Source organism: Antechinus flavipes, chromosome 1 (genome assembly GCF_016432865.1).
Source record: "Antechinus flavipes isolate AdamAnt ecotype Samford, QLD, Australia chromosome 1, AdamAnt_v2, whole genome shotgun sequence".
In the NCBI taxonomy this organism is placed as follows: Eukaryota; Metazoa; Chordata; class Mammalia; order Dasyuromorphia; family Dasyuridae; genus Antechinus; species Antechinus flavipes.
The window spans coordinates 270766165-270791395 of record NC_067398.1 but is presented as its reverse complement, the minus strand read 5'-3'; the positions used below and the strand labels follow the sequence as shown (position 1 = coordinate 270791395).

Below are 25231 nucleotides of genomic sequence, written 5' to 3'. Positions count from 1 at the left end.
GAATTTCTTCCTTTACTTGTTTATATCCTTTGACAACTTCTCAATTGGGGAGTGACTTAATGATTTTATTTCTTATAAACTTGATTCCATTTTTTATGTATTTTAAAATGAGATATTTATCAGAGGAACTTGCTGCAGTTTTTCTGTTTTCATTTTTATTTTAACTTTTATTTACACAAAAGTTTTTAATTATACATTTTAAAAATTGTTTATTACCTTTTCTGGAATCTTTTCACATCTTAGTTTGGTCATGAACTTTTCCCCTATTCATAGATCTAGGACAGTAGATAAACATTCTGGGCCCGGAAGCAGAAAAAACCCTGCATTTTCCTGAATTCAAATAGGTCTTCAGCTTTGTGACCCTGGAAAAGTCACTTCACTCTGCTTCAACTTCCTCATCTGTAAAGTGATCTGGAGAATGAAATGACAAATCACTCCAATATCTCAACCAAAAAAATCATGAATGGGGTCAGGAAGAGCTGGTCATAATGAAGAAACAATTAAACAACCACAAAATATGGTCATGTAGCCTGAGCTTGAAAAACTTCCATTGGGGAAAAAAAGAAATCTGTAACCTATAACAGTTGATTTCACTTAAGGATTGCTGTATTAAGAAATTTTTCCTGATATCATGCTTTTATTTGCTATTCATTGCTACTAATTTTGCCCTCTAAAGCCAATAGAACATATCTAATCCTTATTCCAAGTGACAAACCTTCAAATACTTGTGCTTATGTTCATATGTATCCCCAAGATGTTTTTTTCTTTTTAGGCTAAATATCCCTAGTACTTTCATCTGATCCTCATGTGACATGGAGTCAAAGCCCTTTGTAATCTTGGCTGGTCTCCAAATAATTAATGTCTTTTCTAAATTATAGCAAGCAGAACTGTGATCTGAATGGAGCAGGGCACAGAAGCACTACTTACTATCTTTCATCTTCTAAACTATGCCTCTCTTAATTCAGCCCCAAATCACATTAGCTTTTTTGGCTTCACTGTTACACTGATGCTTCAGATTGAGTTTGAATTTCTTTAAAATCCCAAGCCTTTTTTATATAAGTTGAAGTGATACCTCTCCTGTCTTAAGTCTTTCTGAAATTGATTTTTTGACCTAAGCAAAGCCGTGAATTTAATCTTACTAAAAACAGTTTAATGTTCTTGACTGTCAACAATTTTTTGGATCCTGATTTTGTCATCTGCTCTGTTAATAATCCCTCCCAGTTTTGTCTCATCTGCAATTTACAAAATTGCTACCTATGCCTTTATATCACTGTTAAGAAATGTAAGTAGTACATTGCTAAGCAAAGAATGCCTTAGGGCACTTCACTAGAGATTTCCTATTGAGGTTTTGACCAATCCAAAGAAAAAAATTCTTATTTACTATTACAACTTTATTTTTTTCTTGCTTTATAGAATTACCTCAATAGCAGGTATGGTACAAGTTGAGGAACACTTTTTTAAACTTGTGGTCATTCTGGGAGAATTGAACCCTTGGAGGGGTGGAGAGATAGAGCTGGCACTCTATCTACTGCACTGTCTCATTGCCACAAATTAGGTATGTGGAAATGGAGTTCATTTTTTTTCGGGCCATCAAGGTCTTTCCAGTTCTAAAATTCTGTTACTCCAGTTGAGCACAAGGTTGTATCATCAGCACTTAGCTGATTTAAACAAAAATTGATCTAGCTTAATAACACAATGAGCAGGAGGCAACACGTATTTTTGGAATAATGAGTGTTCAGTTTCATTAATAATTACATAGATGCAAATGAAAAACAAGTTGGTGAAAAACTTTGAAGAAAAATAGGTACACTTATCTTGCCAGATACCAGCTTGGAGAGCAATATGGCAACATAGTAAGTCAAAGTTAAAAAATAACTATAGCCTTTGAACTAATAATTTCACTATAAGGAATATACTCTGAAAATACAATATATAAAATATTATTTAAATAAAGAATCTTACAATGTTTTATGTAATAAAAAAATGGAAAACAATCTAATTAGTTAATAATGGGAAGGAATTTGAGCTCTGAAGGGACACTTGCTTCTTATTTCTCTATTAAAATGTTAGCACTACATCATCATGTAATACCCTCCAATTACTCCAGTTAATTTTCTTTCCTGGGTTTCTTTGGACTCCTTGTTGTATTTCAGAGCTCCAACTCAGTTTTGGTGTTTCATCAGAAACACCTGAAAGCCAACACCTGAAAATTTAGAAAACTTCATTTCATGTCAGTCTTTTTGGAAATAATCAATATTTTTATATGTTGTAGTTGTCAAGATTTTTTTTTCTCCCCTGTAAATATTTTTGTTCCAACATCCATTATAGTTGAAGAAAACTGGAACATTTGGCGAGCCCAGAAAGCAAAAATGCTAATAATAACCAAGAGCAATAATGAAACATATGCAGGAATCTAGTTAAAGCATCATATCTGGAAAGTAGAGGAAACAAAAACATATCTCTCTCCCAAGAAAATTAATTTCTAGTGCTCAAGATATGCAATATAATAAAATATTTCTTACTAAACATTTTTTTAAATAGTCTTACAGTTTCTACAGAATTATATAGGTGTAAATAAAGCATCTTCATTTAGTAATTTTTCAGTTGGAGATGACTATCCATGATCCCATTTGAGATTTTCTTGGCAAAGATTTTGGAGTGATTTGCCATTTCCTTCTCCAGCTCATTTTATAGATGAAGACATTGAGGCAAACAGGATTAAATGACTTGCCCAGGGTCACATATGGCTTTTAAGTGTCTGAGCCAGATTTGAACTTAGAAGTCTTCCTGACTCCATGCTCAACACTCTATCCATGATGACACTTAGCTGCCCTATAAACAGAATATAGCAAGTTAAAAAGCAAAACTCTAGTTTTTCTTTTTTTTCCCCCTCAGTCCCTGTCTCCTCCCCTTCCCCCTTGCTCTACAATGGCTGCCCTGAGAAACAAATGTATGTATGTGTGCTCATGTAAACTCTTTCTGAACATCTATTTATCTGTTCTTTCCCTGGATGAAGATATCATCTTCATATGTTCTTTGTAGCTTATTTGGGTATTTATAATAGTGAAAATAACTTAGTCATTCAAAGTTGTTCTTAAAACAATATTGCTGTTAGTATATACAATGTTCTCTTGGTTCTGCTAATTTCGTTTCTCACTATTTCTTGCAAGCCTATCCATGTTTTTTCAAGATCATCAAACTCATCGCTTTTTTAAAAAACACAGTAGTACTCCATTGTAATATATACTAGAAAACTAGCTTTTCAATGGAAAATTTGAACTGAAAAAGTCTACCTATCTATACCTACCCCCCTAAAAATTACTAGTTTATTATAAGTAGAGAAGTTATTGTTACCCCTTCTGTGATGAGTGAAAATTTCTGATATTGTTCCTAGTTATTGAACACATACTGATTGCAAATAGTTGGCTCCTCACTAAATTAACCGAATTTGAAATGTATTGCTGCAAAAATTGGCCTTGTGTTTACTGTTATTATTGCTAATTATTAAAATGCCACTTACTACTTTGTTGCTGAAGAAGTTTAATTAATATTTTGTTCCAAATATAAGATTCTGAAGCTATCACAAGTTTTTGAGAAGTACTAGTTTGTAGTACTTAGTGAACTTCCATATCTTCGCCCACCAAAGACCCCAAAACAAATGAAGCAAATATTTTACTTATTGTTACAATTATAATTGTTGTGCAGCGTAACAGATCTAAAATAAGAAGCTAAAGACCAGTAAACAATACCTCCTAAGGACTTAAGAATGAAATAGAGGATATATGGAAGGGAGGGAGAACTAAAGGGTATAGATTTCAGAATTAGCCTCTGCAAAATGTCAAGGTTAATTCTCTTTTTGAGCATAACAGAGAAGCCTCCTGAAGTTTGTGCATATGTGTAACTAAGAGGGATTGTGAGGATATTTAATGCAAAAATAACAAGAAGTCTTCAGGCTTCAAGCATGCCCATTATTAAAATTACTGTGTAACAGAAGTATGATTTTGCCATTCTCTGGATAAGAAAATAAAAAAAGTGGGGTAAAAGGGAGAGGATGAATCCAGTCCTGCTTCACTTCAATTTCTGGTCCTTTTGTTCCTGTGAGAGGGAATCGTTAGAAAATTTTGATTTTTTTTTTTCCTCAAAAGCATTTTCATTAAAATATAAAGACAGCATGACAAATCATTTTTATAATAAAGGAGGCTATCGTATTGAAGGCTTCATTTTGTTTCATGCTGTGATTTTGATGGATGCTACTTCTAACATAAGCAGAGGGTGATTTTTAAAAATATCCTTTTTTTGGTAATTGTTATAGTGCTTAAAACAAGCATGTTGTAGTTCACTCAAGTGTTTTTATTGATGTCTTTTGTTGTTGCATCACATTTGTTTCTAAATATTTCTAAATATAGCCACTTCTACTCATGGATCCATCCTTCTATAACAAAGACTTTTAATTTAAAATTCTAATTTTAAAAGATGAGGATGGAGCGGAAGCAGTTCTGCAAAACCTTTGAATTACCAACCACCAAAGTGATAAGTCAAACTAACAGATCTTCCTTCCCATACCTATACTAAACTTACTCTGAGCTTACATGGATTTGTCCATCTGAAGGGAACCTAAGAAGGATCAGGCATCTCTTAACTCATATTGTCTCCCTCTTCCTTAACAGGATAAAACTATGAGAAAATGCTTAAAACAAAGCAAAGATATTGCTCAGGTCTAGGAGCAACAGGGTTTCGTCTAGAAAAAAATACTTAGTATATTATAAAACAGCTATTTATTTTTTTCTACCCAGGAAATGTTTAACATCTAAACCTCAAAATTGCACAGCAAGAAGTACAGAAACGCAAAATAATTTCAAAAGGCCATGTAGTCTGATGCTCCCACTGAAAAGTGAAGCCCTTTGTTGGACTGCTAGACAAATATGTAGAATATTTTGCCTTCTCAGACTTGTGGTGTTCAGGTTTTTTTGTTTATTTTGTTTTGTTTTTTGTTTGTTTGTTTTTGGTGAGCTGGATATAACCTGGGCTTTCTTATTCCAGCTGGTCATCCTGGTGCTGGTCATTTTCTCCTCTGACAAATGGTGCTATTGTAGAAATCTATTGCTGGGCAGTCAGAACTCAGTTCAGGACATCCTTATTAACCTTTAAGTTAGCTGAAAAGACTGAATATGTTCATTTCTCCCTCCACCCCACCCCCAAGGATCATTGGATTTGTAATGCTAGCTCTCTAGATCCAATGCCTTTTAGTTCAATTGCCATATTTTATAGTGGTAACTCAGTAGTGCCAGTGATTTCAAATGGGGTCAAAAGAATCTCAATTTAAATCCTACCTCGGGTATTTGCTAGCTAAGTGACACTAAGCAAACTACTTAACTTCTTAGAGCCTTAGTTTCTTTATCTGTAAAATGAATATAATAGCACCTAAAGTACTAGATAAATGCTATCAAATTGATCCAGCATTTATTAAGCACCTACTGGGTGCTATATGCTGGGAATACAAGTAAGAAAAAAGAAAAATAGGCTTTCTCTTCAAGGAGCTTATGACCTTATAGGGGATGATTACATACAAAATGAAAGGGGAAAGTGGCAAGAATGGGAATATGGAGTACCTAGCACATTGGAATCACATTCTGTGGAGTTGTAACCAAGCAGAGATAATGAAGGAAAGTAGGGGAATAAACTGGAAAGCTTAGATTCCTGCCTTGTATAAAAGAAAGTTTCATCATCATCATCATTGATAAGGAAAATGGAACCTAAAAAAACTAGAGAGCAGTCAAAGTTACAGGGATCATAAACAACAGAACTGGGATTCACACTCAGGTCATCCAACTTCAGAGTTAGCCATCTCTTCTATGTATAGCATTGCCTCTCTTAATCAACTGGCATTTAGCACTTAGAAAATGCCAGGTGAAATGCTAGGATGGGAGTGAGAAGAGCTTACATTCTGTCCTAGAGACAAAATGTATACTAATAAGTAAATACTAAATATAAATGAGGTAATTGATGGTGAAGGAGGACAGCAGTATTAGCTGGGGGAGGGGAGGAAGAATCAGAAAATGTCAAGAAGTGGTATTTGAGTTGGACTTAGAAAGAAAATAGAAAGAAGAAGAAAATCCAAGGTAGAGTTGTATGAGAGTCTAGGCAAAAGCATGTAGGGGGAGATAGAAAGAGGGCTCTCCAATGTCTGTGGCAATGGTCCTAGATGTGAGACCTTAAATGAAATATGTGAGATCTTAGTTTTGCTCTGGTTTCAATCTGCCAACAGGGCCCTTAGCCTGGTGTTGACAAAGCTGTAGCATTGATTTAATAAGTCTTGGCCTGGTGGCCGGCATTCCCGGCAATGCTCTTGATGCTGACTAATTTAAGTTGGACACTCACTGACAGCTGCCTAAAATAACTTCAAATTCAATCTAGTTCTTAGTCTTACTATTTGTGTTTCAGACCTATGGAAGAGTTTGCATCTCTGCATATTTTAAGGAAGTAAAACTACTTTAATTTATGTAAACCAAGAGATAATAGAAGTGTCTCCCGAATTCCCAGATAATTATTAATGATTTGTCCTGCTTGAGAAACTGTTTATTGGGATTTTCCTGTGATTTGGTGTATTCATGAGAAACTTATGAAATTATGTAGTAATTTCATGTGACATTTATGACTCCCAAATTGAAATTTTGTTTATTTACATGTTTCTTTAGAAGAGCTTTTCTGGGAATGGGCAGGCAATAAAAGGCAAATTGCTACAAACAGCAGCAATCCAAATCATTCTCATAAAAAGGGAAATTAAGTACATAGAATTGCATAAAATGATCATCTGCTTCCACAAATAGTAATGACAACACTTTGCATTTGGAAAATATTCTTCCTTAGAAGATATCAGAGTGTTTAACTCTATGCTTGTTACACATTTTAAAAGAAATCCTTCATAACTTCTGTTTTTACATTAACTTTTCCCAAATATATCTCTTTCTACTCCCCAGACCATCTCATTATACTTTATTGTTTATTAAAGTTTAAGAGCTAAAAGTGAGACCCTTTTTTATGGAGGTCTAGAAAATCAAAAGTCCTGAAACTTTAGAGTTCTGCTAGACCACTGCTGAGGCCAAAATAGATGGATTGCTAGGGAGACTTTTCTGAAGGCACACAGCATCAGATGAGATAGCTTGGGTCACTGTTATACAAACTCTTCAGTTACATATTTAATCCTCAGAGAGAAGGATTTCTTTTGGACAAGTGTTTTATGTCATCCTAGAGGCAAAAGAGAGAGAAAACCTTAAACAAAGGAATTTACAATAATGCAGTTCATTTAACTACACAGAACTCATAAAGTTCTTTGTTAAATCTATGGGAAGATAACTTGCTGGGATAGGGTTTTTTTTTTTTTTTATGTTCAGGTTTCACTTTACCATATCTTCTGGTATTATTGTTATTCTTTTAAATAATTTCAAGAGTGAAAAGGGTTGTGGGTTTTATCATAGATTGAGTATCTTCCGGTATTATTGTTATTGTTTTAAATAATTTCAAGAGTGAAAAAGGTTGTGGGTTTTATCATAGATTGAGGATTTTACTTTTTGAGAGAATAGGTAAGGATTTTGAAGGAGTACAGAGGGAACAAACGAAGCTCAATTCTCCCCTCATCTTAAAAATATCTCCTGCAATTCTCCTAATCAGTGATAGTTAACAAGTTCTGTTCTTTAAAATCTAAATCAGAAGTTCTTAGCCTTTTTTAGGTCATGGTGCCCTTTGGGAATCTGGTAAAATCTCTAGTCTCTTCAGAATACTGTTTTAAAGTGTTTAAAATGAAATATGTAGAATTACAAAGATAAAATACATTAATACTGAAAAACAGTTCTCAGAATATATTCTTAAAAGTTTATAGTCCCCAGATTAAGAACCACTGACCTAAATGCCCCTTCATGGCTAAATTTCATACTCAGTTTAGTGAGATTTTCTTTTAAACAGGTTACTAGGTCAAAGTCCAAGATTAGTTTTCATTGGGACAGAGCAGACAGGTGAAATTCTGAAGCAGGAGAGCAGGCCTTCCTTGGTGAGATAGAGGACTTTGGACAGCAAGAAGGCAGGATGAGTCTTGGGTATTTGGGTTGTGTGCTATTGTTTGGCATTAGACTCCTACTATACTCTTTAATTGCAAAACTAGTTTATTTTTCTGTATTTACCCTAAATAGAACTAAATAAAGTTGAAGATCAGGTTACAGCACCAGGCAAAATTAAGCTGACAGTACGAATTTGTTTTTACAGAAACTACCTTCAGCCTCAGGGTCTGTATTTCAGGTGATGAGAAAGGGTAAGCGATTCAGTCTTCATGTTAAATTACATTCTGAACAATTATAGATTATAGTATTGTTACACATCAGGGAAGAGGCTAAAGGAATTTAAGTTGTCAGTTTAATTTTTCTCAGTTCTGTCATCAGAACTGGGCCTCTTCTTCCCTTTTAAAATAAACAGTTTTAATACAAATGTTACTGAGAGGAAATAATGCCGAGAGCTAAGCTTGTTTTATTCTAAGTCTTTAAAAATAGTATTGTGAACTTCAAAGGACAATCAAGGTCATTAATATTATAGCTGCTAGATTTTAAGTTCCTTGAGGTCAGGAACTGTCTTTTGTCTTCTTTGTATCCCTAGCACTTAACAAGATGTCTGGCACATAGTAGTAGGCTCATAAGTGCTTAGTGATTAGTAAAAGCAACAGTGAACAGTGAATTGTAGAAAGAGCACATGGTTTAATATCAGGGCTCAGTCTTCACTGTACCATTTATTGTTTATGTAGCCATGGATAAATCACCAAATTTTGGGCTCTACTTTCTCTATATGTGAAAAGAAGGGGCTGAACTAAATATCCTTCTGTCCTAGCCAACTCTAAATCCTATGAACTTTCACTTACATAATCAGGCTGTTCTCCCCTTCCCCCTTCCCTCCCACACCTCCCCCCACTCCCCACCCCACCCCCTGGCCTTTTTTTTTTTTTTTTTTTTTAATTTAAAAAAAAAAAAGCTATAAGGATGTTGCTTTGCTTTTCAGAAAAAAGAGAGGGTTAGGCATTCTTCCTGGTTCTTTCTCTTCTTCAGTGATTGGATGTGTCACACAAATTTGGGGATCCCTACAATATGAAGTCCTCTGTATTTAGTCATCAGTAAGGATCCCTTCTAGAGTTAAATTCATCATGTCTGATTTTCCCTTCCTTTTACAAACACAAATAGTATTTTAAAATATCTTTACTTGCTTTGCAATAGGCATCATGGAGTTGTTGTTAGAGGACCAAGTTCAAAGTGAGGAAGACCTGGGTTCAAGTCCCACTTCGGACACATACTGATTGTTTTAACACTTGGCAAGTCACTTAATTTGTAAGGGTTCTAGTCAGACCTCTAACATATATTTCAGATAAGTTTCGATTGCATTGGTAAAAAGAGTTTCCCCATACCAATGAAACTGGAGGTCCATCCCCTGTCTCTGTTTAATTGCTTCAATAATAATGTCACTAATATATTAAGGTTAACAAAAGACTTGACCTGAAAACAACCCTAGAGGTTATTCTCTACTTTTTAGATGTGGGAAAAATCAAGATTGTCAAGAGATAAGTCTTAAACCCAGTACATCTAACTCCAGAGCCAGATCTAGTTACTTCTCTATAATATTTTTTTCAATGGTTTCCCTCTCAATTAATTTGAGTATTTTCACCAATATCCAAATAATCTGAAGTACCAGTGTCAGTTTAATGTTGATGGACATGTTTTCCATCACAGACATTTACCAATTGTGTGATCCTGGGGTTATATAGAAATATTAACATTACTTCCCTTATGGAGTTGTGAATCAAGTAACATACTATGTGAATTATTTTGGAAACCTTAATGATATCTAAATGATAGCTATGATTATTATATTTACTGTTATTTCACTGAAGATTTGGTGTCATTAAAAAAATGAAAATGTCTTTTAAAATGTCCTTTGTGTGAAATTTGGTGTCAATTTTTAAGTAAACACAACTGTTTCAGATCTAATTTGATTACATATTTGAGAACTATGCTTTATTAAAATTATGAAAATAGTTTCATCAACACAAGCAAATCAGTTTTTGGATTAGTTCTAAATAGCAACAAATATGGGAGACTTTTTGGGGAAAAACAAAACACTAAACTGTTAGCCACATTTAAGTGGCAGATCCTTAACTGATAGTAGGATACCCCACCCCCAGTCTTCCCTTAAGGACTTGGGTCAGAAGGGGAAATGAGCCTCAGAAATTTCACCCAGGTTCCTGACCATCCCATGTAAATCTGTCCCCATTCAAATCGTTTCCAAAGGGTCTCAGAGGCAGGTGGAAAAGTTAATATGATCCCTTTTTTGTCTTCCCCGAAGCTGTAGGTTTGAGTAGAGTGTCCAAAGAAACTTGGTTCAGAATTTGAAGGTTCAGAGTACATGTGTGGTACTACTGGTCATTCAGTATTGTTAGGTATTAGACATCTTTATGATAAATCAAACATCATCATCGAGATCATTCTGGTACCCATTAGATGGCAGGATAGAGTGGAGTACTTTGTTGCATGTATAGTAATACTGCACAGAAAGGTGTTCTCTACCTTTCTCCTGATTGCTTATGACAATCTGGTGAATCTAATTGAACCTCTTCTCAAAAAATATGCAGTGAGTGCTGGGCCTGGAGTCAGAAAGGCCTGATTTCAAATTCCATCAGATACTTATAAGCTGTGTGACATTAAGAAAATCACTTAAACTTTGGCTCATTTTCTTTATCCATAAAATGAAGATAATAAGCCTATTTCACAAGGTCGTTGTGAGGATCAGACCAAATTATTATTTTAAAAAGTGCTTAATAGGGCCTGACACATAGAAAGCATTATATAAATGTTCCCTATGTTTGCCTCAGTTCGCTCATTTGTAAAATGAATTGGAGAAAGGAGGAGATGGCAAACCAGCAGAGTGAGACATAACTGAACAAACGTAGATATTTGTTTTTTAAATGCATGAAGCAAAATGCCTAGGATTACAAAGGAAATCAATTATATTAAAAGTTATTTATAACTATCCATATCCATATATTTTATGAATCCAACATCCAAAACTCTTACTCTAAACGTTTAATTAGGTTTTAATTTGATTGTAGTTTTATGCCTTTTTTGTGTCTCCAGTGCTTAGCATAGCACATGGTATATAGTAAGGATTTAATAAATACTTAATGATTGATTATTCCTGTAGCACTCAAAAGTCTAAGAAATTGACAGAACTGCAAACTGAAAGTAAACTTATCCAATTGTTTCCATAAGTGCATTAGTACCATTTAAGAAATTGATCCTGTGTCCTAACTGGTATCCATTAATTACTAAGAAGATGCTAGTATTCCTGGAGACTTGATATCTGTTACTTTCAGCTTTTGATTCTTTCAGATTCATCCAGAAATTCTCTGTTTAGGGTTTGTTCAATACTGGCCACTGTGCTGAACAATATGGACATATACAGGCGCGCGCGCACACACACACACACACACACACACATACACAGATTCTGCCTTCAGTTTCTATTCTCCTTGGGTTGTGGGGGTGGGAAACATGTACATAGATAAGAAATTGAAAATAAGTTCAAAGTTGTGAGAAGAAGGGGGAAGTAGGAAGGACCTTAGCCACTCAGTGGACTGAAAATAAAAGGTTAAAGATGCTTTTTACTTTCCAAGGGCAATCTTTTTTTTTCTCCTAAACTTGAGAGGGATTGCAAAGGAAATGCCTCTGTGTGAATGGGCTTCTCGGGAATGAAAGGGGGGAGGCTATGACATCACACTGAGGAGGCATAAGGAGTTAGGGGAGGAATTTAGCTTGATGAGCCAGTCAGTGTGAAGGAATCTGAGGAGAGGAGAAAAAAAAAAAAAAAAACCAAGGCAGTTTGTGACTGAGGACACTTGGGATGCACACGCTAGGGCAGGGGTAAGTAAATTTGCTGACTGACCAGTGGTTTTGTCCTTCTCTTTCTAATCTAAAAGGCCAGCCTTGCCTTTCAGTCCTAAGTAGTGCTAGATGTGGAATTCCTCTGTCTGGGCTTGCATGCTCAGGGTAATTAGTACCATCAGGTTAGGGGGCTGGGGTGCAGTTCAGCTTAGACTGGTGGCTTTCTTTTAATTTCTCACATATCCTTAAAATCATAGATAGTTCCAGGAGATGAAGAGGAAAAGAGAAATTGGGCACACAGGCTTTTTTTATGGGAAGCAACCATAATCGATCTTGTTGTTTGCCAGGCTTTTCGGGATAGGATATTAAGGGATTTATATTTTTAAGTCTTTTTTTTCCCCCACCATTTTAATTTTTAATTCTAATTAGGAACTTACATTTTTGGTTGTTCCATTTTTGTAAATGAAATCAATTGTTTTGCAAACATTAAAGTGCTAGATTATCCTTCAGTTTTCCTTGTTCTGACATTTCTCAACAAAGTGACTGGAACTTGTGGCATTGTGCATTGTCTTGTTTCCTTCTGGCTGTTTAGACTCAAGTGCATCCCCCTGTTTTGGAGACACTAAAAATAGGCTGTAATCACAGTGTTAACTGAGAGAATATGTTAGTGTGCTGTCTTTTCTTTCTCCGAGCTTAGCTGTGTTGTGCTACCTATAGTAGGTTCGTGGTAATACCAACTTTTCATAGCTCCTGTATTTAGGAGATTTGTAAACTTGAAATCTTATACTGAGGCTTCCCTTTCCAGTCCATGAACTTTTTTTCCCTAATATTTTCATAACTTTCAATGTAATTGGCTTCCTTTGTAAGCTGAAGCATTTTGTTTCATGCAATTGAAAACATTCCAGTGACATTGCCTAAGGGATCCATGACCCACAAAAAAGGTTAAGAACCCCTGCTTGAGACTGGGGATTTGCTGGAATCCCTGACTGGGTGGGAAGGGAAGGTGAAACTAAATTAGTTTTATCTTTATAAACAAAGTCAACTAACTAAAAATACCACATATATGCCCGGGCTCACATGCGCGTTCTCGCTCTCTCTCTCTCTCTCTCTCTCTCTCTCTCTCTCTCTCTCTCTTCCAGGAGTTTCAAAAACCCACAATTATCACTTTGATAACATCTTTATTTTGGTGCGGCCTTTAGAAGCTCTGCATAAAAAGGTTCCTTCTCTGACTCAAATAGGAATTTTTAAGGAGAATGCTTGTAATATATAGAGAGAGCACCAAGCAGAAAGTATAGTACTAGCTATTCTAGATCTTATATTGAAATGGCTCCATTCATTCAGAAAGGAAACTCAGTAACTTACCAGTGTTCCAGCCACCTCAAATAGTGAGTAAGCATCTGGGTAATTACAAGAATAGATCCTTTCATAGTTATGATACAGAGGAGGCAGGAATTCTCTTTCCTATTCCCTCCTTTCCATCTCTTCTAAGATAAACACATACATAAACACAGTTACATTTTGTCTTCTAAAAGTCCAAGTAGTAAATGTGTTAATCAAATAATACCATGATGTTTTCCAGATGTGCTTCCTGACATTTAAGTTGACTACTTGTCAGCATCGATAAGGAGGCACTCAAATCAGGGCAAGGAATGAGGCTGATAAGTAGTTGTTGCTTTAACTATAGCAATTCATGAAATGTGGAGGGGTTGTAGTCTGTGTTGATGGAGGAAGAAGAATCATACTGATGAAAATTCTTTCAAATGATCAACTTAGTCCATGTAATTTGGCCATTTTGCTTTCATCATGTATATTCAAAATGTTCTTGGAGTTTCTTCAGGCCAGCAAATAATTTCCAATCTGCACCATCTTATTCAAATATTCTTTTATTTTGAGCAAAAAGAGAAAAATTAAAAAAAATAAGTATTGATGCCTTTTCTCCTTCCCACTTAAACCCCACCCCTATGGTAGTCTCTTGGAATGAAGTTGAGAGACTCTATTGGTTTTACCAGCTTCTGATAACACATTAACAACATGTTTCTGTATGCTTCTGCTTTGATGCAGCAGCTGTGGAATAACTGTTGTCTTAAAGTTGAGATGTCCAGGATTATCATGTAAGTCCAACTGTAATTATCTATGAGGGTCTATATATATATATCCCTGAGAGCTTGGACTTAGAGGCATAGATCAGATTTCAGCTTGCCAACTCAAACCAGTAGTTTCTTAGGCAGGAAGGAAGAAGTTTCACTTAGGGGGGATGAAGGGGAGGGAACCAAAAGGAAAGGCTCCTTGGGACTAAATAGATTTTTTGTTCAGGTTACTACCCACTGGCTCCCCCCTTCACTTCCTGGCTCTGCAGCCCTTCTTCCTGTCAACAGTAGCCTTTTCCTTGTGACTCTTGTCTTAATATTACCAAACTAGGGAGTTAGTGATGCATTGTCTCATTAATCTCATAAATTACCCAGAAAGATCAATGATCCAATCTAAAAGTCAGCATGTGCTACATTGGGAAGGATACTAGATTTTGAATTGGACTTTTGGTTCAAATCTTCATCCTGCTACTTTGCTTATTTGTGTGGAAAAATACCTGGGGGCAAATCATTTAACAACTTCTTTGAGCCTCAGTTTCCTCAGGGGAACTATAAAATGAGGGAAGTTTGGGAATGCATAATCTGTCTGGAAATTGCCTTCTAGCTTTTGAATTATGATTCTATGAATTGGAATCAGATACTGGCTATTTAATGAGTTCTAGAAGCACAAGGGCAGCTAAGTGGTAGTGGATAGAGTGTCAGGTCTGGAATTGGGAAAAACTCATCTTCCCAAGTTTAAATCTGGCCTCAGTCACTTCTTAGCTATGTGATGCTGGGTAAGTCATTTAACTCTGTTTGCCTCAGTTTCCTCATCTGTAAAATGAGCTAGAGAAAGAAATGTCAAATCATTTCAGTATCTTTGCCAAGAAAACCCCCAATAGGGTCATGATTGAAATTGATTGAACAATTAGAAAATAATTGAGCTTTTCAGTCCCTCATGAATACTTGGATATGATTTAGCTAAAACTTACAAAAATCTTATGTTTTGTGAAGTATTAGCAGATGTGAAAACTTTTTTGATATCAGGAGGGGGTACCCAAAACTTTTGGATACCATTAGAGGGGTACCCAAACCAGGTCCCAAGAAATGAATCCTTAGACATTACACCACTATATCCCGTACATTCAGAACTAAGATTTCAAAAGAAAAGTAGAAAAAAGGAAAAAGGCCCATATTGCCTGTCTTAAAGGCAGCCAGGAAATCATGTTTTATATTCTGTTCATTGGCAGAAAGTAAGTTTATATTTCTAGTGGAATTGTAAAAAAACTAGATTAAAGGGGAACTTCTTCTAATGTACTTTGGCCTTGGTAACCTGGATTAATTTAGAGAATAGAAGCTTGATTTTATAGCAGTGGCCTCTTATATTTGAGTAATTCAGGTCACTGTATGTATATCTAGGGCAGGATGCTGGAAGAAAGCAAAAGAGAGATCATAATGGTGAGCAGGATAGAGTGGAAGAACAGGAAATGTTTAAAAAAAAGAAACCAAACATTACAGTTTTTTGTTTTTGTTTTGTTTTAACACATGCTAGCAAATGAAATCATCTACTGTCTTCTAATTGGACTAAATCTTAGGATCACTCATTAAGACCTAGAAGGATCTTGAATCAAGTTACCCTCATTTTATATTTGAGGGAACTAAAGATTTTATTTGCTCTTCATAATGACCTAGGGAGTAGGAGAGAAACAAGAATTTATTATTCACCTACTGTGTTCTCGGTGTCGTGCTAAGTATTAATACAAATATTATAACAGCCCTAATGTTATTCTTTTCCTGTTTTACAAATAAGAAGATTGAGTTAGAGGGAGGTAAAGTAGCTTGTGCAGTAAATATCTGAGGTTAGATTTTACTTCCTCTTCCTTGTTCAAGACTCAGTACTCTTTATCACTGTGCTACTTAGCTTCCTTATATACCTATCCAAATAGCATATCTATTTGTGTGGCAAGTGTTAATAAACCTAGTGGGACTCTGAAAAACAGAATTGTAATTCACTATGGGCTTCTGTTCCGGAGGGACACTCTGAAGATGGAAACATAGACTTTAAAAATGGAAATGTTCAGAACATGTAGCCCAGCTTTGGTGTACTAAATTCTTTGGCAGAGGACACATGTCTTCTAGTTCTGTGACTAAAAATGATGCTCCTAAATGCTTGATTTTTTTTTCTGATTTGTTAAAAATTAGAAGAGGAAATAATGTAGCATTCATTGCAAGATGCATCAGCCATCAATCTGCAAATGGAATAGTGTTTTGACTCCAGGATGGGGGTCGAACCCACCAATTGTTCCATCTGGGTGTGAGCCTTAACCAAAGTTAATCTCAACTGGATGCCATTTGGTTTTTCAAGCCCAAATAGAATGAACTTCTAGTGCAGAGCACAAAGAAAGTTATTTTGGTGAATGACATGAAGATAAAATTCATAGGCTGTGAAATTAATACAGTGCACATTTGTTTATACCTAGAAGGGCTGATACATAGGATGAAAGTGATTTATGGAGTATGAGACAGGACCACTGATGAAGCAGTAACACTGCTTTCTCTTGCTCTTGTATTCTTTTCTATTATGATATAATTACAGAATTCTCTAAAGTAGATTTATTTATTGTTGTTGTTGTTTCAGTCAAACCCAATTGTCCACCACTCTGTTTGGGATTTTTCTTAGCAAAAGATATAGGAGTGGGGTGCCCTTTTCTTCATCAGTTTACTATATAGACGAAGAAACTGAGAAGTGATTTGGCCAGTCATACTACTAATTATTAGAGGCTGTATTTGGCCAGATTATTCTGACTCCCAAGTTCTGTGCCCTCTCCACTACATCATGTTCTCTCTTTTTATTTTGTTGAAGTTGTTTGTTGTTTGCAATAACCAGCAACTGGTTTGCTGTCTGAGTGTTTGAGGTCAGATTTGAAGGCGGGTCTTCCTGTTTAAAGGGCCAGCTGTCTCCTGTGACACCTAGCAGCTCCAAGGTAGACTTAAGTAAAAGGAAAAAGGCAGTTTTGAAGACAAGCATTCCAGTTTACATCTTATATCCTTACATACCATCTGCAGTGATCATAAGAAATAACTATGAGAGCATTACATAGCTCTGGAAATTTGCCTGCTTCCTTTTCACCACATTGTGTCACAAATGTTGTTGGTTAGTGGGTGCTGACTGCTTATGGCATACCAGCCTACACAGAACAATGCTTAAGGCAATCTCTGCCCTAACTTTATCATCTCAAGTCAACTATTTATTTCATTTCTGTACAGTCAACCTCTTTCTTAGCCTTGATAATACTTCATAATGAGGATAATATGAACATTTATGCTTGGTTTTAGAGAATGCAGCAACTTAATGATTACTGAGTAATCAATAAATTACTGATTACAAGTTACTAAGTTGATTTGGGATGGGGTACAGGTCAGTCAGGTGGCTCAGTGGGTAGATAAAAGGAAAGCTCTGATTTACTATAAGGAGTCCACAAATCCATATGCACCCAAGCACCCAAGGCTGATTGAGATATACTGAACAAAATTACTGTCAATTCAGTGATTCTTTAAAAGGTGAAGATTCTTTTTCCCCCCAAACAGCATCAATATATTTTAAAAACAGTAATAATTTGCGGGAGGGGGATAGAACAAGTATTATTTATGTATCAAAGATAATGTGACTAAACATTTTAGTTTTAAAGAGTCACTTAATTTTCAATGGATACCAATAGAGAAAGGTAGTACAGAAACAAGAGTGCTGGACCTAGAATTGGGAAGACTGAGTTCAAATCCCACTTCATACACTAGCTTCATGACCCAGGGCAAATTATATAACCTCTGTCTCAGTTTCCTCAACTGTAAAATAGGTATAATCATAGCACCTACTTTCTAAGGTTGCTGTTAGGATTTGATGAGATAATATTTGTACACTGTAGCAATTTTGCATGGCACACAGTAAATGCTTAATAAATGCTTATTCTCTAATCTTTCCTTGCCTGTAGTACATTTATTAACATATGAATATCTGAAAGTTTTGGTTCCTTAAAAAAGGTCTTCAGACTTGAAAAGGTTAAGAACTATTATACTGTATGATTCTTCTTGTAATAGTAAATGTATTCTCCTAATTGTATTTAACTGAGAATATGATTAAAATTGTTTGTTTCAGGGTAGGGTTGTTGTTGTTGTTGTTATTTGTTTTGTTTTTTCTTTTAAAAATATTTTGTAGAAAGTTGCAAGAGATTTTGGGTTATGCTGTTTGCAAGAGTTGTAAGTCTTAAGGATATTTGGGAAGTAGAAGAAAACTGCCAAATGCTCAATGTAATAGGCCATTATGCTGGGCATGTTTAACTCAACAAAAGGGCCTTATGGCCCTACCTTTTTGCTGGCTCATATATTTATTTCCTTGATCTCAACACAATCCACTATTCATCTTCTCTTCATAGTCCTTTAGGTTACCTGACATTTTGATTCTTTGACTATGATGATATATTATGATTCACAACCCTAAATGTGCTTCACTGGAAAAATATTGTCATTAACAAAGATGAATTTCTGTTTCTTGGGGAGACTTGGGATCATTAAAAGCATTATATAACTTCCCATATGCCATCCAACTTGTTCTTTTAATTCTGGATCCAGCTTGATGTCTGCTCAAGCCAATGCTAAATGGTCTAGTAAGAGACATAGCCTAAGTAAGCTATCAATCAATGTTAGACCTCCTTTCTACACTTTATTTCACTCTATCTATCTACTCATTAGATGCTATGCAGTTTTGAAAAGAATTAACTGATTTTGATCATACTTTATGTATTACTCAAGAGAATCTAGATAAACTTTATGTTCATTTTGTTTTCTGGCCATATAAAATGACAATTCTTTTTTTTTTTAAGTGAACATATTATCTCTAATTTATTCAACAACAATTATTATATGGATTACAGAAGTGATTGATTCAGGCCACTAAATTACAATGTGGTGAACTTGCTTTGGAACTGATAAAAATGCCAGACCTTGGAGGAAACCTTAGAATGGCTCAGTCTCTTTATTTTACAAATAGAGAAGCCAGAGATTTTATGTGCCTTTATTCTCCACAGTTAGTTGCAGTTTGTGGGCTAGGATTGAAATAATGAGACTTGAATTTTAGGGTGCTTTTTCTATTATATTAAAAACATTTTCTATCTTGTAAAAACTGTTATCTTAACTCGCTTTGATTGATCTTCAGATCCATCACTTTATGCAGCTTGCTAAGTACAGGTCAGTCAGATGGCTCAGTGGGTAGAGTGCTAGATTTAGAGTGAAGGAGACTCATCTTCCTGAGTTTTTTTGGGTTTTTTTGGCTGAGACAATTGGGGTTAAGTGACTTACCCAGGGTCTTACAGCTAGGAAGTGTTAAGTGTCTGAGTTCACATTTGAACTCAGGTTCTCCTAACTTCAGGGCTGATGCTCTCTATCGACTGTACCACCTAGCTACCCCAATAGAACAATCTTCAATATAAGGAAAATCTTCCCAATAATTGGAGCAGTCCCATATATCACAGTTTCAAAATGTGAAAGTTTTTGCCTTCAAAAAATAATTTGAAAGAGCCATGATTTCGTTTTATCCTGGGGGAGGAATTCTTAACTAAATGATATAATAGAAGTCATAAAAGACAGACTAGATCATTTTGACCACTCATAATTAACAATGCTTTTGCATAAATTAACAAGGGTAAAATTAGATGATAAGCAAAAGATTAAACAGTTGTCTGCATAGAATTGCACTGATAAGAAGTCTGCTGTGCAGAATATAGAGGGGAAAATAAATGTCACTCTTTCTCACATAAAGACACACACATACACACACACACATACACACACGTTTCAACAAACTTTATTCTACAATTCTTACAGAAGAGTGGCAAGGAATAGTTAAAACAGAATATTGTTTAAGTGATTATCTATGGTCACACTGTGGGTCAAATATTTTAGCTCAGTTTTTTTTGTTTTGTTTTGTTTTTTTGCTTGTTTGGTTTTTGTTTGCTTTTTTCATAAAATTTGTATATGCTCATGGGTTATAAGTACATGTGATATCAAAGACACTATAAAAGGGAAAATGAAGTTGGATCAGATAGGAAATCTATTTTAGGGTTGGGAGGAGGACTCACCTTAAAGAACAGAGTTTATTTCTGTAAATAATACACAAATATTTTGGTGTCCCTTAATAAAAACAATTAAGCTTGGAATTTAAAATATCTTTAGGCTAAATCTTAAAATCACATGGGTCAAAAACTGATCTTAAAAACTCCTGTAGGAAACCAATAACACCACACAAAAGTAAATTATAACAAAAATGAGAATGCTAGAAAACTGATAGGATATTAAGTAGCACTATTATTTATATGAATTTGCTTACATAATGAAACATTTAAATTAATTTAACTTGGAAGAATTGAGAAAATACAGTCAGATCCTAATCTCTGTAATCTAATTAAGCTACTAAAAATAATCACCATAAAAGTTAGCAATGAGGGGAAAACAGAACGGTTTTGTCTAGTGACTTAAGTTTTGGTATTAATAGTACATGTGTAAAATAGAGCCATGTCAAAAGGTCTCTCTAGATGTAAAGGAACCATTCATTTTAAACTTTTGCTATTTTCAGATGGTTTCCTTGGGTGGTATTTTAAAATTTCTTGCCTCCTGCAGTAAATCTAGCTCATAAAAAGGGACTGATTCCACAAACGAAAATAGATCAAAGTTTCTTGAGAAGTTATGATTTTTAAACTCAGTGGCATTTTTTCTCATACTGAAAGGGGAAAAAAAACTATCTCTGTATCAGCAGGACTGTCATCTGAAGTTGGTCTTGAATTGTCACTTCTTTTGACTTCAGCAAGTAGTATGGATGAAATCTGATCTAAATGTTTTTAATTGGTTTTCATGAATATGTTTCGTGTGATCTCACCCATATAATTATAATCATATACATATATAATCATATGTATAGTATAATAAATATATTGCTTGCTTTCTTAGTGGGCAGATAGGAAGGAATCAAAATTTAAAGAAAAAGAATGTTATATGAGTAATACATTTTTAAAAATTCTCATTTAATAATCTTTCTTGAATGGCAGAGCTATATTTAGTATTACTCCAATTTGGGGTGGCAGTTTTCCTTTACCTTCTTAAAAATTAGAAATATCTATGTATCTCTAAAGAGATCAAAGAAAAAGGAAAAGGAATAATGTGTAAAGATATTTATAGCAGTACATTTTATTATAGCAAAGAACTGAAAACAAAAAGGGCATAGTGCCTGTCAGTTAAGAAATGGTTAAACAAATGACAGTATGTGATTGTAATGGAATATTACAGTGTCTTAAGAAATAATGAAAAGTTTGGCTTCAGGAAAACCTGGGAAGACTTGCATGATCTGATGTAGATTGAAGTAAGTCAAACCAGGAGGATTATTTATATAATGACATCTTTGAAAAAGAAGTAACTTTGAAATTAAACTTAGGGACTTTGGTTAATGCAATAATCTGATGAAGCAAGCTTTCTGTCCCTTGGTGGAGAGATGATGGATGGACTTTAGGTACATAATAGAATGTACATTTCCAAATACAAACATTTCAACATAAATTTATTTTGCTTGATTATATTTTTTTTACTATAAGTGAGGCTATTTTTTGTGGGGAGAGGAGGGAGATGTCATATACACACACAGATTGAGAGAGAATATGAATATATTTGTGGGTTTGTGCACATGTTCTAGCTTTCTAGGTGTACAAAATGTTTGTGTTTATTCAGAATAAGAAAAGATTTAAAGAATTATCTATTCTTGAATCATATATTTAAAACTGAAAAGAAACTCCTCACTTCAGAGATAAGCAAATTGAGGACTAGAGAGATTAAATGACTCCCCCAGAGGCCAGGGACAGTAAATACCAGAGAAGTGTGTGAACACAGGCCTTCTAACTAGAAATCCAACAATTTTTCTATTGCTTCGCATTAAACTTCCTTTAGCATTAAACTATTAAATCAGTTAATTAATTAACAAATATTAACCAAATTAGTTAATAACAAATTTCTATTAATAGTATTTAAACCATGAAACTATTCAAAAAACTATACAAGTCATAGATCTAATATGCAATGCATGTACATGAAATGCTGGATATTATTTATGTCTCAAATATATCTGTTTTCCCACAGAGTGCAAAAAATAGGGGTGACTAAAGGAGCAGAGGGAGAAAAATGTTCTGACCATTTTAGTAGCTCTTCCAGAAAATTATGTGATGTAATTAGATAAAATAAATATACAACAGAAGCATCTAATTCAGACTTTTCTTTCTCTTTTCTGTTTTAGAAACCCCACAAGCTTCTTGAGGATAACATCAGATTGACAAAAGGTGGAGATCACTATAGTGCCAATCTGCTGGGACCTCCCACCAGCATTCTTTCCCCTAGCAACAAGAACATGGAAATAGAAATCCCCATTGCAGAATGTAAAAGTGTCTCTGGGATTTCTTCAGCATCACATTCCATGGACAGTTCCTCTCCTTTTTATTCCCCTCATAATGGCCTCATCTCAGACCACCATGAATCCCTGGATAATGAGGTGGCTAGAGAGATCCAGTATCTAGATGAAGTGTTAGAGGCCAATTGTTGTGACTCTGCTGCTGATGTGTCTTACAATGGGATATCTTCGCCAGAGCCAGGTGTAACCATCACTGTGGGCAGTCCAGGTCCATCTGTCCACACAACAAACCACATAGAACTCCCTGAAAGGGAAGCAGTTCTTCTTGTTGGCAGGCAGGCCCCTCCTCTCATAGAGCTGAGCCAAGGTGAAATCATGGCAGACACCTTCAGGGCAAATGGTCACTCTCCAGATGGGCAGAGGGATAACCTTCAAGCCCCTGTGAGCCCCAGTTCTTCAACCAGTTCAAAGGGGTCTTTCCGAGATGGGGAGACCACTCTCACCACTTTGAAGAAAGAAGCAAAATTTGAATTGCGTGCCTTCCATGAGGATAAGAAGCCATCCAAACTTTTTGAGGATGATAACAATGAGAAGGAAGCATATAGAGTCCGAAAGGTAAGGCCATCAGAGGAGATGCTGGAACTAGAAAAAGAGAGGCGAGAACTAATCCGGAGTCAGGCAGTGAAAAAAAATCCTGCCATCGCAGCCAAATGGTGGAACCCACCCCAGGAACCCACTCTAGAGGAACAACTGGATGATGAGCCTCTAGAGTCACATAAAAAGTATAAGGAACGCAAGGAGAGGAGGCAGCAACAAGAACAGCAGCTGCAGCAGCAACAGCCACAGCTGCCACCACAGTCTTCCACAATTCCAGCCTCCCCTAAACAGACAGTCTGCTCTTTTGAACTTGCAGACCCATCCAGTGGTCTGAAGGAGGATGTTGTCACAGAGCAAATAGACTTCTCTGCTGCAAGGAAGCAGTTTCAGTTGATGGAGAATTCCAGACAAACAGGAGGCAGGGGCCAAGGAGCACCCAGACTGTTTTCCATCAAACCCTTTTATAGACCTTTGGGTTCCAGTTACTCAGATAAGCCGTCCACCATCACAAGACCAGTTTCAGTTGTGGGGCAGATGGAGGATGATGGAATATCTGCAGCCAAGGGACAGAAGGCCTCCTATGTTCCAGAGAATCAGCTTTTAGGAAACCAGAACAATCCAGTTAGTCCTGAAAAGGAATCTCCCTGTACTGACCCTTCAAAACATGTGTCATCAGCCAAGCTGTGGGCAGAGGAGGGGGAGTTTACAAGTGCTCGAGCTGTCTTCACAGTGGTGAAGGATGAGGACCCTGGCATCTTAGATCCATTTACGAGGTCAGTCTATGTCTCTTCACCCCCAGAGGAGCTGGACTCTGGTTTGGAGGAGCTGTCAGTGAGATCTCAGGGCACCACGGTGCTGGAAACCCTGTCCAATGACTTCAGCATGGACAATCTCAGTGACAGCGGTGCATCCAATGAGACAATGAATGCCCTACAAGAAAACTCCTTGACAGATTTTTCTCTGCCCCAAACTCCACAGACTGACATCCCCCCCGAGGGACGAGCTGAAGGTTCAGTGTCCAAGTCATTCAGTGACCATGGTTTTTATTCCCCTTCCTCCATGCTTGGAGATTCCCTGCTTGCAGATGACCCACTGGAATATCATGCCGGTCTTTTGGTGCAGAATGCCATCCAACAAGCCATAGCTGAGCAGGCTGACAAAGCCACCAAAGACCCAGCTGAACAAAAGATTTGCCCAGGGGAAGCCCAGCACAAAGTTGGGGCAGTGGTTCCCTGCTCAGAGAAACCTCAGAGCACATTTAAGCCACCTCAAGTGTCTTCTCCTGTTCAAGAAAAAAGAGATGTATTACCAAAGATGGCAACAGATGAAGACAGAGACCTCAGGGAAGAGACGGCTTCCCAACAATTCCCCACTATTCATTCTGTTCATCCAGTCCACATCGAGGAGAGCAGGCCAGAAGGAAGCTACTTTAGCAAGTATTCAGAGGCAGCTGAGTTGAGGAGTACAGCCTCCCTCTTGGCCACTCAGGAGTCAGAGGTGACGGTGGGACCCTTTAAGCTAAGGTCAAGGAAGCAGAGGACTTTGTCCATGATAGAAGAAGAGATCCGAGCAGCCCAGGAGAGAGAGGAGGAACTGAAGAGGCAGAGGCAAGTCTTACAGACAACCCAGAGCCTCAGAGTGAAGAACGCCTCTACCCTGCCCTCCAGAACAGTGTGCTACAAAACAGCACCCGGTAAGTGTCTGAAGTACAATATGGAAAGGAATTTTTTAAAAAGCCCTTAATTGAGCATATACCATGAAGTAAATACTATTCTGAGTGATGGGATAAATAAAACAAATAAAAAACTAAACACCCTAGATTTCAGCTTATACTTTAAGGAGAAAGAAAGGACAGTTCAGATGCAGTGTAGGGGCAAAGGCCCTTAAGGGAGCAGCATCAGGGTGGTTGGCAGTGGGTCTGAGCATCCATGTCTGTTCTATAGTCAAAGCCCACACTCATTAGAAAAAGAAGATCCTTGGGATCTGAGCAAGGAGATGAGTTAGGGAAATCTGACAGGAGTATTGTAATAGTCACCATATGGTACCTCCAGAGACTGAGATTATTGATGGGAAGCAATCCCACACTGATCAAGGGATCTCTATTATAGTGAAAGAATCTCAAATCCATTTCAAGCTTTCTTTAAAATTGCCTCTATTGCTTTTTGATGGAAAATAAAATGCTAGCATATACATATACACCTTCTACATCCTTTAATACTAAAGTA

General features: G+C 36.3%; 1 protein-coding gene across 7 annotated transcripts in view; it reads left to right on the top strand.

Moving 5' to 3' along the window:
- The window catches only part of PALM2AKAP2 (PALM2 and AKAP2 fusion), a 518845-nt gene that overhangs the window by 453482 nt on the left and 40132 nt on the right, over nt 1–25231 (top strand). For 6 of the 7 annotated variants that reach the window (XM_051961361.1, XM_051961372.1, XM_051961410.1 and 3 more), the window contains one exon: nt 22299–24699. In XM_051961361.1, the coding sequence (XP_051817321.1) occupies nt 22299–24699 (2401 nt within the window). Of the gene's footprint in view, nt 1–11881; nt 11946–22298; nt 24700–25231 lie in introns of those variants that run through there. The other variant, XM_051961420.1, reaches the window with a different exon arrangement.